We start from the raw sequence: 17952 nt of genomic DNA, 5'->3' as shown, positions 1-17952 counted from the left end.
GTCGTTTGAGGCCCAGCAGACGGTGCTTTTGCAGATGTAACCTTGCAGAATTTATGTCTCAGCAGCTGGTCGTCAAACATTTGTTTATATCAGGGGCTGGCAACCTTTTTTATAGATGGAGTCCCAGTGTGACATTCCACTTTGAATGAGTTTGCCACAATCACCAGCAGGCTAAAACAAAATTAAACTACAATATGACACACAATTAAAAAAAAAAAAAAAAAAAAGTAATAACACTGGGGCCTGGTCTTCAATGTATTAACATAAATTTATTGTCTACTGGAAAATAGTTCTATTTATTGCTAAAGGGATTTTTCCTCAGTGCTTCTGTGATAGAAAATATAGACATGAGTAAACAATTTCCACAATATAATCATAACTGTCTGGGTTTACAACACATTTTCACATTGTTTAGCTTGTGACAAATGGCTGGTTGCCAACCTCTACGAAAAACGACAGTGTGAAGATAAAGACAGCCAGAAAATGTGCCAACATTTGTCTTATCTTGGAAATTATCATGCCAGTCACTAACATCTACCTGGTTTATTTTTATTAATATAAGAAGGAAAATGTGTCATTACTTTCCTAAAGTGAAGATAGTAAGACCACATAGAATCGAACAGCTGCTTTTAACAGTTTTAAATTCAGGAAACAGGACTTGGACATGTGAAACGGTGCCTCATTACCAGACCTCTCATATGTTTCCGGTCTTATATAATATAAGCCCACCCTATATTTGGACCAGTACCTTTGTAATTGTTGCCATGTGACCTGTACTACGTTTTTATATTGTATCACTCAATGTTCTGTATTGTTAGCATAAATCAAAGACCACCAGTCGTTACATTCAGAGAGGATTAATGGAGCAGCTGCATTGACATAAAGTCAGGCTGTTTTCATTTACATTGGGTGATGATGCTGCTGATTTGAGAGATAAATCAGTTTGTTGCCTTTGAGAAGCGAGTTATTCAGCAACATATAGTATTATGGCAATAGTCTATGTCACAAATACAGTCAAACCCAAGCCCACAGGCTTTTTACTATGGCGTATTGATTGGACACGATCCGATTGGTGGATTTGACGAGCAGATATTGAGTTGACATTGGCGTGGCGATGCTGTTATTTAGACTGATGTGAAGCTGGCAGAGCTGCAGACACCTGCTATAGACTGCGTCTTCAATCTGTCAATAACAGCAATATCTGAACGTTTATGAATTGAGTGATGCATCGATTGTGTTCGGCTCCTGGACGCCGCTGTTTTTCTCTGGCGTCACCGACTGCAGCTCGCTGTATAAATAGAGGAATTAAATAGGGCTGTTGTTATGTGTTTACCAGCTTACAATGTAATTTATTTAAGAGCTCTTAATTGGACTAGTTACTCATTTGGCCCTCGTCAGTCCCACGGCAGATCGCAGCTCCATCACCGCACACTGGGGCATGCTGGAGAGACGCATTGTACACAGCCAGCTGTTTGAAGTCTGCAGCCGCACCGTGCAGCATAAATAAACACACAATCCCCCGATGAGAGGACAGATCGACACACAGGAGACCCGATTTCAGACTAATGAACTATTAATGCTGATTTGAAATTCAAACACTTTTTGGAGGGTCTTCTCTGCAGTCATTCAAAGCTCTGTGTGTGTGTTTGAGAAAGAAAGGGAGGGAGAATACACTAATTTGGGTGAACTCTGCCTGCACACACACACATACACACACATACACACACAGCCCTACTCCCCTCAAAAACAGCTGGGCTCAGATCTCAGAGGGTCTGATGTGTTGCTGAAGACCGTAGTAAATGAGGCCATATAAAATGTATGTCAGTGGCTCCAGCATGGCTTAGCACTCTCCACAGTGGCTGTTAATGGAATAACTGTAAGATGTATAAATGACCCTGCTTTAATTCATAATAATGTGGGACCTCATCGCCTGCCCATTCAGCCCAATAGATTATGGAAATAGCTGTAATGACTATTGGAACAATGAGCCAAATTGCATTATCTTTCAGCGGCACATCGGCTTTGGAATAACCAGCGATGTGCTTCTTCTTCTCGCCGAAGATCTGAGGCAACAATGGCCGGCGGTCATTTTACACCCGAACAAACGAAGAGCGTTGAGCATGAATGGAGGTTTTAGGCTGTGAAAAGGGGATCAATAATAACAGTCAGTCCACTCATTCACATCCAGGTGTAAGACTGCTTCTTTCTGTGTAACAACCCCCCCACCACACACACACACACACACACACACACACACACACACACACACACACACACACACACACACACACACACACACACACACACACACACACCACACACACACACACACACACACACACACACACACACACACACACACACCCCCTCCACGTGTGCCTGCAGAGCCTGGTGTCAGCAGGGCTCCTCGCCCCACATGTCCATCTCATGCATGAACACCACTCGCCGAGACAAAAGAAGCAGTCGCTCCACGCTTTATTTTTAGCTCAGCCACGGACTTTTGTGTTTTTCTCCATTGAGCAGAAACAAAGGAATGGATGTTAACATTCAGTCCACGGGATCTTTGGTGAAAGCGAGACAATCAGACATAATATTTCATGGAAATAAAGGAAGAATATAAAAGAGTACAAAAATATGGCAGATAATTAGAAATTATTGCAATGTTACAAAAGTCTTATAACACATATGGCTGGGTTCAGTTTATACTTGTAGTTTGGTGTTCCTAATAGGTAAATACAAACACTGGCGTCAACATAATCATTGCATTGAGGTCTTGTTAAAGTGATGAGAGCAGCAAAGAGAGGATTCATTTAAATCCTGTTAACTTTAAAGGCACAAGGAGGCTCCTGTAGTTAGAAATACTTAAATAACTGAATATATTCTAAATGTTTGCATTAAATCAGCTTCTGTTTGTTCTCCTGAGGCCTCACACTGCGAGTCTCGAATCTCTACTGAACTGTCTCATTGCAGCCGACTAACCTTTCTAGTAACGTGCAGATCTATCAGTGTAAGGACTGTCAGGAACTCTGACTGATTATGTGCATGATGTACAGTAGATCCTATTCGCTGGGCAGGGCTTGCATATCAAAAGTGGTGCAAGAGCAGCCTCTGGTGGCGTTTTAGACCACCAGGCAGAAATAAAAATACATTTCACTGGCTTGTTCCATAGTGTGCAAAATGCAATACGTTTCCCAAAATCTGTCAGTGTTCACAAAGTTAAAAGAGTCGCGGTTATGCTTTAAAGCACATCGACAAGATTATAAAAACTGTTTCTGAATGACAAAGCAACCAGAAACAAACAGGCACCGGCCAGTGGTTTAACTTTCCCCTCCGTATTCATTCAACTAGACAAACCAGATACACTAATCAGTTTTGGTCAAGAATAAGTGTTTTCTTTGATTCAAAAAATATTTGATTAGAGAAAAATCAGGTATCAATTTTTGATGTGCTCAAACTGCGCTGTCATTTCCCCACTCGATTATCAAAACATAGATAAATTCTGTTAGTGCAGTTAGTAAGTTAGTGTAAATGAATATAGTTTTCTTTTTCCTCTCCACTCGTCGATGTTACTTCAGCTGCGGAGATGCGAAGAAGTTGCCCTGGTGCTTGGAGGCAGAAGTTGCTTTGCTCTTGCTTCCAAATCTGCGGGCGGAGAGAAAGAGACAGAAAACAGAAAATAACTCGGAAATTCAGGATTTCAAAAAATAAACTATTCTAAATGAACTAAAAATTGATGGCAGTGTTTTATAGACACAAAGTTGTCATTTGGAGATATATGTGTTAATGGTATCATTAATAGTCACTCAGTTGCTTCAGTAAAGACGTGGCGAACATGCAGCCGGGACAAGGAGCCCAGTTTGGCCCTCAGGATGACACTGCATATGGAGAAAATCTTAAAGAAGTCATTAACTGAAATGTTCTCTGTGATTATCTCCCAGGGGTCACGCGGTTTTACTAAGAGAAGATCTCAAAACACAACTGAGACCCAGAGCTGGACGGCAGTGAGATCGGCGTTGTGTTGTCGGAGCCGCTCATTTGCATGACGCTCACACGAGGAGTCGCTTCAGGACAACCTGTGAGCTGAACGCTGCCGAAATCCTTCGGCCAAACAACTAAGGACATTTTAGAAATATTAGTCTGAGGCCAGACAAGGTGACAAGTAAGATTTGGGATTCCTGTCAGGAGCAGTGTGCTCATTCTTGTTTGCACCACAGCGAAGGAGAAGACTGAAAGTTATCAGACAGTTATATTATTACTGCAGATCTGAGTCTGTATGTGGCGAATCCGAGCGTGTGAACGGCATGTGAGTGCATGAGTGCAGGATGAGTGAGCTTACAGGGTGGTACTGGACAGGGTCTGCATCATGCGCTGAGACAGCGAGCTGGAGGAAGGGGTTTTGTTAATCATCTGATGCTCTGGAGTGGTCAATGGTCCCAAGATGCTCACTGTGGAAAAACAAATCCAGATCAACAAAACCTCAGTGCAGTTAAATCAGTTCATGCGGCGTTCGCCGTGCCTCTCGGTGACGAACCTTTTTGCTTTGGAGTGTCTGTGATGTGAGCGTTGTCCAAGCTTTCACTGTCTGGATAAGCAAACTTACTCCAGTAGCTTGCTGGGATACTGAGCATGCGCTGAACAACCTGAACACAGAGGAACGTTAATACATGGATTTTCTTCCCTCTTCATAGCTTCTCGCCTGGCGGGCCGTTCTTTACCCGGGGTTGTCTGGTGGTGTCGTGCAGGATGGTCATGGGGTCGGGGTCGGGGACTGCATGACCCACCAGGGTCGGCCCGAACACCCTGGCCAGATTGTGTACGTCCATCTTTGTATTCACACTTTGGGACACTCTGGAGGAAGACAGAATGTCACTCAGTCCTTTTAACAGTCAAATCTGATCCGGGCTGCAGAGATGCTGGAGGCTCCAGCAAAGTTTCTGAGTTGTTTACCCTCATTCTGTTGTATACAGTAGATTAAGCTAATAGAGAAAAGTAAAATGAGATAAATGATATGAAGCAGGGCTGAGATGAGATTAATAAAAATTACTTCTGCAGATGGATCATCAGGCAGGCCAGAGTGTCTCGGTTGGGTGGAGGCAGCTCGCTGATGGTCTGATACAACATTGCAAGACTGTTGTCGTCGTCCTCAATTTCTATGAAAGGAAAAAAAAAAAAGGGAGGGGTAAAGAAAACATAGCGGCCATTCAATATCAATCTTGAGACTGATCGGTGAGATGTATAAACACAGACACGGAGAAAAGCGCCTGCAGACACGACAGATCTCCGTCTTTCTCACCGGCTGCTGTCATGAAGCTCTTGTTGAGGTGGAAGGTGAGCAGTGGCTCCGGGAGGTTTCTCAGGAAGTCTTTGAGGACACCTGTAATGACGTTGATGTCTTCCACTTTGTTGAGAGGAGGCAGAGTCTTTCCTCTAATGAGCTTCTCCTTCAGCTCCTTCACCGTGCGCTCGTTGCCTGAAACTCTGTACAGGCCGACCTGGGGCAAGGAGAGATAAAAGAAGCCAGCTGTCATTGTTGGGCTGCCTCTGATACCCCATTACTGCGAAATGAGATAACCAATTAGAGGGAAATTATCCATTATTGTCTCTCAGGGGAAAGGATTAGAGCTTTAATGTGAAGGTGACAAGTAAACAAGGACATTAATAAAGCTTCACTCACCTCGTGCAGGCCTCTGTGCTCAATCTCCTTGATGCAGTAAATAACCAGAGCCGGGATCTGTGGGGCGGTGGCTGGAGCAAAATCAGCCAGAGTCACCTAAACGAAATTAGATCCGGTCACATACAACGACAACATGGGGGGAGTGTTGAAATATGGAGTGTGGGAAAAGAGGTGGCTGTACTTCAGTGTTCTTGAGGGGCGTGCAGACGGCTGCGGGGTTACAGGGCAGGGGGCAGTGCTCCCGACACTCCGGGTGGCTCACAACCCTGCAGTCCTGGCAGCGGAGATACAGCTTGCCGAATTTAGTCCTTTTCCCACACGACCCGCAGAATTCAGACTTGATCACCTGAGTGAGCGAGACGGAGCACAGCATCCAGAGTGAGAGAAACGAAAAAGCGAAACTCCATTTCCGACTGGAAGAGAGTTTATATCTTCAAACAGAAAAGTTGATTAAAACAAAGGGAGGTGGAAATTCTCATTGAAACATTTCTTTTTTTTTTTTTTAGAACTTATTTTTAATGAACATTCAACACATGAACAACGCTTACAAATTCAACTGTCATTTTTCAAAAGGTAAATGATCGGTATTACAAAGTACAAATAGGTGAAAAGAAAGAGGAAAAAAGAGAAAAAAGGGAACAGAAATAGAACAAGGAATTTCAAAAGTAAATAGAGACAAAAGGTTCATTGAAACATTTCTGTCTGTATTTTAAAAAACCCAGAAGAATTGATTATGCTTAAAGTCAGAAAAAAAAAAACGGTACAACAAAAGGATTTAGTCGTACCGTTTTGGGGATAAAGTGGTGCTTCTTTCCTTCTCCATTCATTTTGGGTGTTTCTTGTTTGGCTTTAAAATCTGGGGCCAGTGTGCTCGGAGCCTCGCTAACAGTGGCAGACTGGTCAGTTGTTGTATCGTCACACGCCAGAGCAACTGCAAAGTCAGACAACAGCATTAAAACCCTCATTTAATCTTTTTCTATATGACAAACCGGCATTATTGTAGCAAAAGAAGCACAGTCGTGTAAAATCCTCACCACTCCTCTTCCTGCTGCGTGTCCAGTAAGGCACTGCCTCAATGGTGGAGACGGCCTCCAGCGCTCCTCCGTTCATGGGCACGGTGATTGTCGTTTTGGCCACGATGGACTCGTTCATCTGGGTTTCAGAGGAGGAGAGTTTCTCAGTAAAAACATAAAACCAGGCAGATATCTGTATCGGCAAAGCCAGCTGAGAGAAATGTTATGGAGCGGAGTGAGCTGCAGAGGTCAGCGTTACCCTGTCTGACGGCCGGCCTGTGGACCGGGGCTTCTTCACTGCCTGCGGGGGAACTTCCAGGAGCTTCCTGGAGGAGCGCTGGGAAGTGAAATGAATGGTCAGAAAAGCAGCCATCAGTTTCAGTCGATGAGTTGAACTCCTTCTTATGCTCCTGATAGGAATATGTCAAATGCTGTAAGTCAAGGGCACCAAACACAAGACCTAACACTCAAAACCGGCCGACCAGAGGCTCCTTGTCAGCCCGTGGGATAGAATTACAGTAACATTGACTGAGAATTAACTGCTGTTTTCATTAAATTTATTCAAGATTGCAGTGTGATGATCATTACTGATGAAGTAATGCATCAAAGTCAGAAGCTGAATTTGTGAAAACATGAATAATGCTGCAAATACAGCATGTTTCTGTATTTTGCACCAGGAGGCTTCATTAAAACAGACATATAATGTTCAGCCGGTTAAGGTTTTGTGCATTTATTGCAGTTCACCAATGAAAAACTTACGGAACTGACCAAAATGTGTATTGAAATTTTACTTTGCTACCACGTCGCTGGTCTGAGCCACTGGAGAAGGAAGTGGGCAGTTTGTGGTTCTGGAGTGAGATGAAAGACACTCATGCTGTAGGTTAAAACACGACTCACTCTTTTCTGGCGTCTGCGAAGTCTCATCTTATTCAATGCAGACGAATCCCAGTCCTATAGAGAGAGAGAAAGAGAGACTGAGTTTGATACTTCACAGCTCCTACATCTGGCAAATCTTCTAAAAACAGTTAAATGTTTAATAAGAGAAGCATGATTACCAGAGAGTCATCTGTTTCATCATAGCTGATTTCCGATATCAAGGACGATTCATCGATCACAGTTAATCTGCAAAATAAATCAAAATTGTGTTTCCAGTTTTTACAGGTGAGCTTTCACAACATGAAATTATCTTTCAGAAAAAACTAATTTTACATTCCACATTTCTCAGGAAATAGATGTGCACCTCAGTTTTATTACATTCCCATTCGGAGTCTGACCTGCGGCTGGTGTTGAGGTTGGCTTTGGAAGCCTGAGCTGCCTGGGAGTGGGCGCTGAGGAAAGCCAGGGCCGAGCGCTGCTCCTCACTGAGGTGAACGCTGTTATCGGCTATCAGCAGGTCCCGGATCAGCTGCAGCTGTCGCTCCTTTTGTAGAGACAGACCCGGAAACATTCAGTTTATCAAGCTCAGTTATTAGTCATAATCTATATAGCGAGATGAATGCAGTTATTTAAATATTGCAGCACAGACCAGTTTCTCGTGGACGGCCTCGGCCTTCTGCCGACGGCGGATCTCCACATCCACCTGGTTGCGGGCGTGTTTCAGTTTAACCTCCAGAGCGCCTCTCTCGGTCTCCACTTTGGCAAGCGTCTCCTTACAGGAAACCAGCTCCTCGTCCGTCTGCATCCACCTCTTACGACAGTCCTCAAAGTTTTCAGCCATCTGCAGGAACTCTGAGTAACAAGACAAAAGAGATGGTTTCACTCCGACTCTTTTCATCAGTGCACTGTCATTATAATACAAACTACCCTGAGACAAAGGTCACAAAAGGACAGACAAAGCTCTTTTGAGAGAACTGCTGCATCCCCCAAGTCTCCAGCAGTGGTTTAGACAACTTTCAACAGCAAAGTGCCCCAGTGACGAAGAACTGTATGTGTTTTACTTTATTAAAAGATTTGATTTTCATCATCTGAAAGACATTGTACTATGTAATAACAAATGTAGTAAAATTGATATTGCATCCATTAAAGTCTCACAAGCAACAAAGAATATGGATGAGGATCTGTGAGCTACCATCATTCTGGCTGACAGCTTTTCATTTTCTGGGAAGGCACAGTCTTTTTGTTTTTCCAAATTCTTAGTCTGTCGTTTTCACAATAAAGTGTATTCATCAACACATTCTAAGGTGAAAACTGCATTAAATGTGCCACATGTTGCACAGATGTGACAAATACCAAAACACAGGGAAACTCACGTGGCTCCACGCTCTCGTTCAGACCGTCCACCTGGGCTCTCAGGCTCTCGAACTGGTTGTACAGGTTCATCACAGACGACTCCATTGTGTCTTCTTGCAGCTGGATTTTCAGAAAACACAGCGTTTTCAGCATAGAGAAATTGACCGACTAGATTCCAAAGTTACTTTTACTCGAGTCTCGTTTTTAGGACCTGGAAATGTCTGCAAACGATGCATTTCAGGCATTTTGACCTCTAAATACTTTAAATACCAGAGCGATTATGTAAGATCAGGGCGCGTAAAAACAAAAGTGCAGTTAGTTAGTTGTGCAGATTATTACAAACCACGGCAGAGTAATCAAATCGGTCGATGTCCTCCTGATCTGGATTCACTTTCACTACAAACTACATGTGGCGACACACATGAAACTAAACAGTGAGGAGTGAACAGAGGTGACCTGATTTTACAGCTTTTTGTTAAGTGGATGAAAATAAACTCGAGAGTTACCTGTTCGACACGGGCCCTGTGTTCATCCGACGAGCGTGAAATGCTGAAGCAGCCGGTGAAAACGGCAGCCGGGAGATGTTTTATTGTCCCGTCGGGAGCACAAGTCTCCACATTCCTCAAGAAAGTTTCAAAATCAGCGCCGCTTTTCTTCTTCCTCCCCGGCAGGCAGCCCGCGGGCTGCGCGCGCTCTGCCGCCTCCTGTTGGCCGGAGGTGGAACTGCAGCGCTTTGATTTAGAGCAGCAGTGTCAAACACTGAATTTCAAAGGCCAGCTACTGCACTGAACTAAAGGTTTCATTCATTTAATTTTTTTGTGTGTTTCTGAACTTTCTTTTTGTAAATTTAATTGCATTCTAATTTCAGTTTCTATTAGAAATAATTTTCAGTGTTGAGGAAATTATGGAGAGGACCTGGAAGGAATTCACTGGACTCAATGGTGATCCAGAGAGTTTAGTAAAGATGAAGTTAAGAATATCTTAGAGAATTCAGAGACACCAGCACTTACACAAAGGACATGCTATCCCAATGTAGCATTTAGAAAAGGAAGTGTATGGGCTTTGTGTGGATGCTTCGTTAGGGAATGATGACTTGTCTTTAGGGATAGAGTACATACCCTTCAGACAATATGATTCCTGTTGGTGTCACAAAGGGAATTAACATATGTTTCATATGATAAACTCGGCAAAAGAGCTCAAAGTGGAGACAAGACGCCAGATCAAGTCACAGAGGATCTTCATGGAAGAGTGACAGTGATCAATCTCTGTGTCATTTCTTGTTGCCAAGACTGATTTCAATACAGGTATATGAGACACTATTGTGCAGAATATTCCATTTGTGTCCAATCATCTTTTTTTAAAGCAACTTTGTCCTTTTGTTTGAATGGACACAGTCATCAATCATGAATGGCATATCTGGGTGCCCCACTACATTTATTGAAGATAACTCAAACAAACACATTGAATCAAACGCTGAGGGTACATGTATAGTTCAATAACTCTTTATAAACACTTTAACAACTCAGCAGCGGTTCAGAGTTTGTCTGTGACTGTATGTTTTTTTTAATCTATATTGGCGGTCTGTTTCAGCTTCACGCTTGTCCCCAGTGCCCCATGTGGATCTTCTGAGTGCTCTGAGCATATTACCATTGATTCGAGATAATAGGGTCTGTGAGCCAGTTTGCGCCCTCGCTCTTTATTAATTATTCATATTTATATGTACTTTTCCTCCAGTCATGGATCATTTAACGGCCCGATTCCTCTTTTTGCACCAATCATTGTCTGTAACCCTGTCTGTAACTGTGAGTGAACTCATTCTGCCATCTGCAAGCACAACCAAGCACTTTGCCGAGAGAAAAATGGGAAGTAATTACATTTCCAGCGCAGTTTCTCTCAACAGACATTTTTCCATTCAGTGTGATGGTAGGAGTGCATGTGTATGACGTATTGCATTCGGTCTTCATTCATTATTTAACAAAGCAGACAAAATACTGTAAAAGGCACATATCTGTTTGTCAAGTTTAAACAAGCAACATAAGCCAACACACCCCCTTAGTTAGTTATATCTACATATGTATAACATCACCTGCTCTCTAGCATACCATATGTACATATTGTATTCATTGACAATTATTTAGTTAAAGGCAGAGTGTTTACCTGAGTAATGAGTTGATAGATTTTCAGATCAAATGTTCTTCTCAGATGTTTAAAATGAAAAAAAAAGTGTCAGAACCTGCTAATGCACCAAAGTTTCAGAGGAAGCACCTGCAGATTGTGCTGACTCCAGATCAGCCCTCTGCAATGGCACCATTGGAAGGGTAATGGATTCTCAAACAGGCTCATGGGGAACACTTGGCAGATAAGCAGTAAGTCTACTTAGTAGCGCACACCCTCGGTTCATCCTGCGCAGGTTTGTGTACACAAAGTTTTCCACCTATGACAACACAAACAAGCTTTGTGATACATTTTTTTCTGCTTGTAAGCAGTATGTGTGTGCCTTTGAGTGCATTCCTTTAAGGGACTAAAGTGCTTTTCTATTGTATTTTTGGCATTATGCCTTTATTGATAGTGGCAGTATTGACATACACAGAAGTCGTCGGCTGGGAAGAAGTGACCTGAAGAAAAGCTTTATTAGCTGAAATTTCAGATATGTGTTTTACAGTTCAAATCTTTGGTTCCTGTGCTTCCCAAAAAATGTGAATGAAAGTGTTCATTTTTTTCCTAAAGCACATTTGAGATCCATCACACATGAACCAGAATAGTTTAAGCTGTTCTTTAAAAATGACTTTACCTTATGCCATGAAAAGGAATAATACAGCATCTCAAAATATTGAAATCCCAAATTTTTTGGGATATTTTTCAAGGAGAGTCATACATATGACAATCAAAATAAGCATCACTGAACAAGCAAAGTTTGAAACATAAATGAACGCCTGAAATGTGAACACAAATGTGATGCCTATATCGACTAATTTCATCGAATTATTTGGAAGCTGTGGTTAATAATGGGACTGTATTAGATTTTAATTTGAAAATGCACCTCCATTTTTGACCACATTTTATTATTACATTACAGCTTTAGCCAGAGCACAATCAACTCCTCTCTGTCAGCCTCAGCAAAAACTGCAGCTGCAGGGTTTTTAATGGCCGTTGAATACCATCATTCACCATTATCCTCAGAGTTAACCTCTATGGATTTTTTAAAAATCTGGCACCAAATGTTAACAGGATGTTTTTACCAAATGGGAAGTCGCAACACTATCAAGCGAAAGGAAGCCAGATGAAACTGTTGGTGCTAAGTGAGTCTGCAGGTATGTGGAAAAGCTCTGACCGAGTGAGTTCAGTGAGAAGATAATGCGCATAGGTGCACTCCAAACATCCTGTCAATTGAATTACAAGTGGGATCTCCCACTCAGACAGTGCTTACTGGAAAAGGCTCCCTCCTTTTTTCCATTGTTCCAGAGCCAACGGTTCATCAACATCAACAGCAACCTTTCATTTCTTGAAACTTGATGCTTGGTAAACACTCTGCCTCACAAGGCAATCACATTCACAAGTGAATTAAACAGCACAGGGTTGGAAAAATGGTGGGAAGTCTATAAAAATATTTTTTTGGGAATTAATTTAAGCATTTTAATAGGCATATCTTTTTACTTAAACTACATTTATACTAAAATTTATAGTGAAAAAAATCTTGCCCATATGAATTAAGACTTGTTGTAAAACCCAAATCTTTAATTTCATTCAAAGTGAAAAGAAGCCCTGTATCATTCTGAAGAGAACAAAAACAACAGGCAGTGCACACAATGCATTTAAACAGTGTTGTTTCACAAATAAAGTGCAGACAAAATAAGAAAAAAGTAAGTCACTTCTGCATTGGCTCGGGATCACTTCCTTCAACATGTGCAACAGCAGGTGTTTGTGTCTTTAACTCTCTACATCTCATTTCTTCTTTCTTGAAAAGTATTAAGAACAATTCATTAAATAAATAGCTTGACCTTTTTTTTTTTTTTTCCAAAGCTGCATGTGGGAATGGCTTGTGTGGTTTGAGGGTTCCAGATCCTCCGATCTTGGGGACATAATCAGTATGTGGCATGCAGAGGAACGGTATGAGGTACAGACTGTCCAGCTTGAGAGCGTCACCAGCTTTCATCTACTAATTTCCTTGACGTGCAAGTTCCTGCATGCAGCAGAAAGCCGCTGACAAAAAGCAACTACGATAAAAACTGCCTGCGAGTCTTTCAGATGCTCATAGTGCAGACAGGAATGACGATGATGAGAATGATCGCCACTGCGACGACGATGAGTCCGAGCAGCTTGCAGGCCCTGGCCCGGCGGAGGTCCGCCTCTTTACGCCTCAGCAGAGCGTCGTAGCCCGGGGTGTAGATGTCGTCCATCCAAAATTCCATGTTATTGGGGTTCAGAGACTCCTGACCCTGATAGAAATAACATTAACTTTAACAGCAAATACACTGGCACATTTGTTGAATAAAGATAGACTACCTATTGGAGGACAATTGTCTGGTATGTAATTTTATTTATACACAACAATTGTGTGTATTTCTCTTGGATTTTACTGAATTACAAGAATTGTAATAGTAGTTGTACTTGACTTCAAGTTTCCAGTATGTCCTCCATCTCTGCTGAGGTCTTAATTTTTCCTAGAGATGTAATATGCCTTTAAGTGGGGGTTTATATTCACAGGTAAATTGCTTTTTCTTTAACCTAACAGATAACAGACTACAAAGTTTATTTGGATATTTCTAGGCATAAAGCACTGAGTCAACATGAAAGATAATACAGAACAAGCAAGTTTTTAACACCCTTTGATATCTACGATCGTACCTGTAAATCCAGAGGGGAGATGCGTGCCTCTCTGTCGTCCACGGTCCATATGGGCCTTCCCCTCCCCTCGGTCAGCCGGGGCTCCATGACCTTCCCAGAGGACAGCCCGCCTGTCAGACTGCTGTCTTTGTGACGAAACAAGGACGAGTTAAACACTTGCTCCACCAGGCTGGTGGACTTTTGGGAGAGTAGGTTGGTGGTGCTGCCTGATTGTTCTGCCTACAGGAAAAAAAAATCACCAAACATTAATGTTATTATGTAAAAAAATCCATGTGGTGACTTTTATTGAATAACTGACATCATTACTTCAATTTAATACATCTATGCACGTGAATTGGAAAGCAATGGCTCTAATTTCTTTGCACCTCTCACCAAACACTCAATATGGAAAAGTATTGACCGTATACTGTTGTAAGACTGCAGGTGCTGCTATGCTGTGAAATTAATACTTAATATATCATCTAAGAGTACAGTTTGTCAGTACAAAGCAAGGCGTCTCAATTACCTGTCGATTTTTTCTTTGAGAATCTTTTCCATCTTTAGTTTTTGAAAACGACACAATCCAATCTCTTGCAGAATTTGGAACGTTCAGATGTTTCGAGTCAGAGACGCTTTTCTCTTCAGGCGGCGTTTTGGAAGCATGACGAAAGGAGGCATCCTTCTTGATGTCTTTCACGCTTTTAGAATCCGCCTGAGCTTTGTTGCTTTCTGTTGGATCCCCAGAGGTGTTCCATCGGCTCCAGTCCAGACTAGTTGTACTGGTCCCAGGAAACAGACGCCCAGACAGAGGCTGGGCGTCTGATGCATCCGAGGGAGACACGGGATGACTCATAAAAGAGGAGACACCACTCAGAGGCTCCAACCACCTCCCGCCGGTGTCCTGACCGCCACCCCCGCTGACCGGCTGCTGGATCTTTTCGTCCAGCCGCTGCAGAGCAGAGAGCACCTGGGAAATCTCAGCCTTCACGTCATTCAGTGACTCCAGCTGTCTCTCTATCTGGCTCATGCGAAGCAGCAGCTTACAGACGCTGGCCTTCAGCCCGTCGTCACTACTTTCCAACGAGTGGAAAAGCCTTTGGAGCTGACCGAGGCGGCCACGCCTGGCCTCGTGGGTGTCCTGGTTAGCCGTGCTCTCGCTGGGGTGCAGGACTCCCGTGGAGCCGCACATGCTTATATCGTCCAGGAAACGAAAGATGACGCTGATGTCGTCCTCACAAAACTCTGGGTCATCTAACGACGTCATGAAGGAGAGACGATCGGCGTGGACCAGGCTACGGAGCCGCCGGGCATCTGGTAGGTCTGTTTGTGTTCCCTGAGCTTTGACTCCATCGCCGTCTCCAGTCTCACCTCCCGCAGACATCCCCACAATGTTCATAGCTGGGGTCGAGCGTCTTGGAAGTTGCCCCGCAAGTAATTCCATCCCCTTTTCAATGGTGCTCAAGCCGATCCGGTCCTCAAGACTCTGGCTTTTATTGCTCCAGATGGGCCTTTTTTTCCTATTCGACTGAATCTGCCGTGGAGATGACTCTGGGACGGATCCGGGTCCAAAGTAGGTCGAATCCTGCAGGTCGTCGATGCTCTCATGTTTAGCCCGCTCATCTGGTGGCTGGTGAACTAGAACAGGTGACGGGTAGGGATTTTGGATCAAATCAAAGCTCTGATTGTCGAAGCCTTTCTTCCCTGGGTTTGGACTCGGAGATTCGCTGTTAACGGTCACCTGGGGGATTAAAGGCGGTTGGTTGTGGAAGTCCTTTTTAAAGATGTTTCTCTTCTGGTCGACTGATGATCCTTTTTCAGCATCAAACACCTCCATGGGAGCAGAATCGCCACTAGACTCACTGTCGGTGTCCAGAGGCATGTAGATGTTCTTCATAACCTCGTTAGGGACTTGACCACTGGCGTACAGGAGTGTGGTGTGAGGCAGATCAAAAGACACAGCCCTCGCCCTGATGGGAGGGGAGGACAGGAGCGAGGTGGGATCCGGGGGAAGACTTCCTCTCTTGTGGGCGGAGTAATTTGATTTTGGAAAAAGCAAGTGCTGATCAATAGACCTGCCGCCAGAGTCGGAGTGCGCACGTGCTCTTTCTCGACCAGGAATGTTCAGCTGGTAGATTCCAGGCAGATTGGGGCCCGGGGACTGGTCTACAGGGAGGACGGTCTGCCCCCTCATTGGATGATCGTCCAAAACCCCACCCGTCATCTGGATAAGGTTGAAGATAGTCACTATATCTGCGGCGACGCCTATGGGCGACAGCCCCTGTCCTCTGGTGGAAACCCGGTCTCTGAACAGAGTGGCTGGGAAACAGGGGTCAGTACTGGCGGCAGAAAACAGCAAACTCCTGAGCTCAGTGAGGTGCTCTAGATCGAATCGGGTGCTGACCATGCGACAGAGGTCCTGGAACGACAACCACTGCCGCATGTTGGCCAGTTCCTCCAGGATGCCCAGGAGGACCCTGGGGTATTCCTGCTGCAGGTTAGCCATGGCTGCACACCTGTGTGGGGGAACAAAACAATTAAAAAGCAAGGTAATTATGGATGTCATGAGAACAGTGTAATTCTTGAAATATACATGTACTAATATGCCAAAGTTGAAAAGAACAATATTGCAAAGCGAGTGGAAATCCTATAATTAATAACACTTACTGTTTACATTTTTATTACATTTTGTAAAGATGTAAAACATATTTACAATATTCATTATACAGAGTTGCAATCGTAATGTTTTGAATTATGATTTCATTATTCTTAGTTTTATAGTTCTATAAGTGATATATGTATATCTACATGTATATTAGTATATACAGTGGTACTGAGAAAAGCGACCTTGTTTTGGGTTCCCAAAATAACTGATCATCTGATCCCGTGACGCTGTCACACTGCGCACATCTTTACCTCACCGGACAGTTTTTAATCCATAGCTCTGGGACACGCTCACCACTTCACACAACGCATAAATACTAGAGTGCCTTCTGCTTTACTCCAGCTGGTGCATCTGAAACCCAGTCGGAATAAACAGGACAGGACATCTGTAGAAAATGCGCACCGGTGTGCGCTCTGGGACACCTTCTGGGTTTGTGTGTCAAGAGTTGGGACAATAACACGGCTGCAAGAACAATTTAGGTTGTAAGCACTGGAATCATTAAATATCTTTAGGCTTAGGTCACATTAGTTGCTTCTTCTTCACCCCCCCCCACTCACCTGAATCTACCGGCAAAGGATCACTGTCGCATCTGCATCCATCAACAAAATCCAGATTTACGCAAACAGCGGGGTCATCCTCCAAACAGGTCGGCTCATCCTAACAACACGCGTTTCACGGGCTTCTGTGTTTTTAGCAGCGAGTATAGCCTACAGCCCGGGCGGCAGAGGAGAAAATTAGAAATCAGGTCATCTTCCCACAAGTCCCTGCAGTCCCCTACGGGACCTGAAAATACATCCAAACGGTTTTCCCCTCGCCACAGATCAGCCCACGACACTTGGGAAGCCAACGCGTCTCTGATTGATACATGGGAGCAAGAGGCGCGCTCGTGATCCGTCCACTTCCAGGGGATCTGAATCAAAAGCATATTTTCTCAGGGTGCCATTGCCGTAATTGGCTGCGTGTGCAAGTTGAGCATGCAAATAAAGGGAAGATTAAAAATTGATGCCTGCTAATTGACACTCCTAAATGTTGGAACTGACAGTAAACCATAAGGTCCAAGCTAAATTACCTGCCGGATTGCTGCACACACACAGAGCTGCCTGCCAGACCTCAGCCTTCACAGACTTTTTCACCATTACTCTACATTATCATCCATAAAGGCTTGTACTTAAAACCCCATTAGACCAAGAGAGGGGCAAGGCTTTCATCGTTGAGTAGTAGCACTCTGCTGCAATCAGAGTGGACATCTCTAATTCATCTGACAACTCACTGAGGAGGGCATCCATCATCTCCTGTACTCAGGAATCAATGCGGTGAATGAGTCCTAGTTTGAAAAGCAGGTACAGGCAGTGAGCCATTACCGTCAGGCCTGTTGCTTGGCTGTGGTAGCGGGATGCAAAGAAAGCTGGTACATTTAATGCATTTTAGGGGTTGCATTGTTTCAAGGTATGCTTGGGGAAGGAATTATTAAAGGTATTTTTATTCTCCATTGTATAAACATTGAGCCATGCCACGTTACTACAGTGGTGTGAGACAAGATGCAGAGCAGA

General features: G+C 43.6%; 2 protein-coding genes across 2 annotated transcripts; both read right to left on the bottom strand.

The window, feature by feature from the left end:
* Positions 1 to 2499: 2499 nt before the first annotated feature.
* LOC115388732 (rac GTPase-activating protein 1-like) lies at positions 2500 to 9532 on the bottom strand. The gene is made up of 17 exons (XM_030092001.1): positions 9423 to 9532; positions 8937 to 9036; positions 8213 to 8415; positions 7962 to 8107; positions 7743 to 7809; positions 7585 to 7638; positions 6947 to 7024; positions 6709 to 6826; positions 6460 to 6605; positions 5856 to 6020; positions 5675 to 5770; positions 5294 to 5492; positions 5045 to 5150; positions 4716 to 4848; positions 4532 to 4640; positions 4337 to 4445; positions 2500 to 3642 (listed from the first exon to the last, which is right to left on the bottom strand). The coding sequence occupies exons 2-17, from the start codon at positions 9019 to 9021 to the stop codon at positions 3567 to 3569; spliced, it is 1890 nt and encodes a 629-aa protein (XP_029947861.1). The 5' UTR covers positions 9022 to 9036; positions 9423 to 9532; the 3' UTR covers positions 2500 to 3566.
* A 3264-nt stretch (positions 9533 to 12796) lies between these two features.
* Positions 12797 to 17092, bottom strand: LOC115388846 (major intrinsically disordered Notch2-binding receptor 1-like). The gene is made up of 5 exons (XM_030092135.1): positions 16960 to 17092; positions 14267 to 16253; positions 13762 to 13980; positions 12891 to 13352; positions 12797 to 12841 (listed from the first exon to the last, which is right to left on the bottom strand). The coding sequence occupies exons 2-4, from the start codon at positions 16241 to 16243 to the stop codon at positions 13158 to 13160; spliced, it is 2391 nt and encodes a 796-aa protein (XP_029947995.1). The 5' UTR covers positions 16244 to 16253; positions 16960 to 17092; the 3' UTR covers positions 12797 to 12841; positions 12891 to 13157.
* Between the last annotated feature and the right edge of the window lie 860 nt (positions 17093 to 17952).

The sequence above is a fragment of the Salarias fasciatus genome, chromosome 5 (genome assembly GCF_902148845.1).
Source record: "Salarias fasciatus chromosome 5, fSalaFa1.1, whole genome shotgun sequence".
NCBI classification, from domain to species: Eukaryota; Metazoa; Chordata; class Actinopteri; order Blenniiformes; family Blenniidae; genus Salarias; species Salarias fasciatus.
This window is presented reverse-complemented; position numbering and strand designations above follow the sequence as displayed.

Bases quoted from the DNA above. Each gene is read 5' to 3' on its own strand.
- LOC115388732 (XM_030092001.1), bottom strand. From the start codon at position 9,021: ATGGAGTCGTCTGTGATGAACCTGTACAACCAGTTCGAGAGCCTGAGA. The intron at 7,639-7,742 runs GTAATCATGCTT...CTCTCTCTATAG, and splicing joins ATGAAACAGATGACTCTCTG to GACTGGGATTCGTCTGCATT. The intron at 4,641-4,715 runs GTAAAGAACGGC...CTCTGTGTTCAG, and splicing joins ACACCACCAGACAACCCCGG to GTTGTTCAGCGCATGCTCAG.
- LOC115388846 (XM_030092135.1), bottom strand. From the start codon at position 16,243: ATGGCTAACCTGCAGCAGGAATACCCCAGGGTCCTCCTGGGCATCCTG. The intron at 13,981-14,266 runs GTAATTGAGACG...TTTTTCCTGTAG, and splicing joins CTCAAAGAAAAAATCGACAG to GCAGAACAATCAGGCAGCAC. The intron at 13,353-13,761 runs GTACGATCGTAG...TATTTCTATCAG, and splicing joins TCTCCCCTCTGGATTTACAG to GGTCAGGAGTCTCTGAACCC.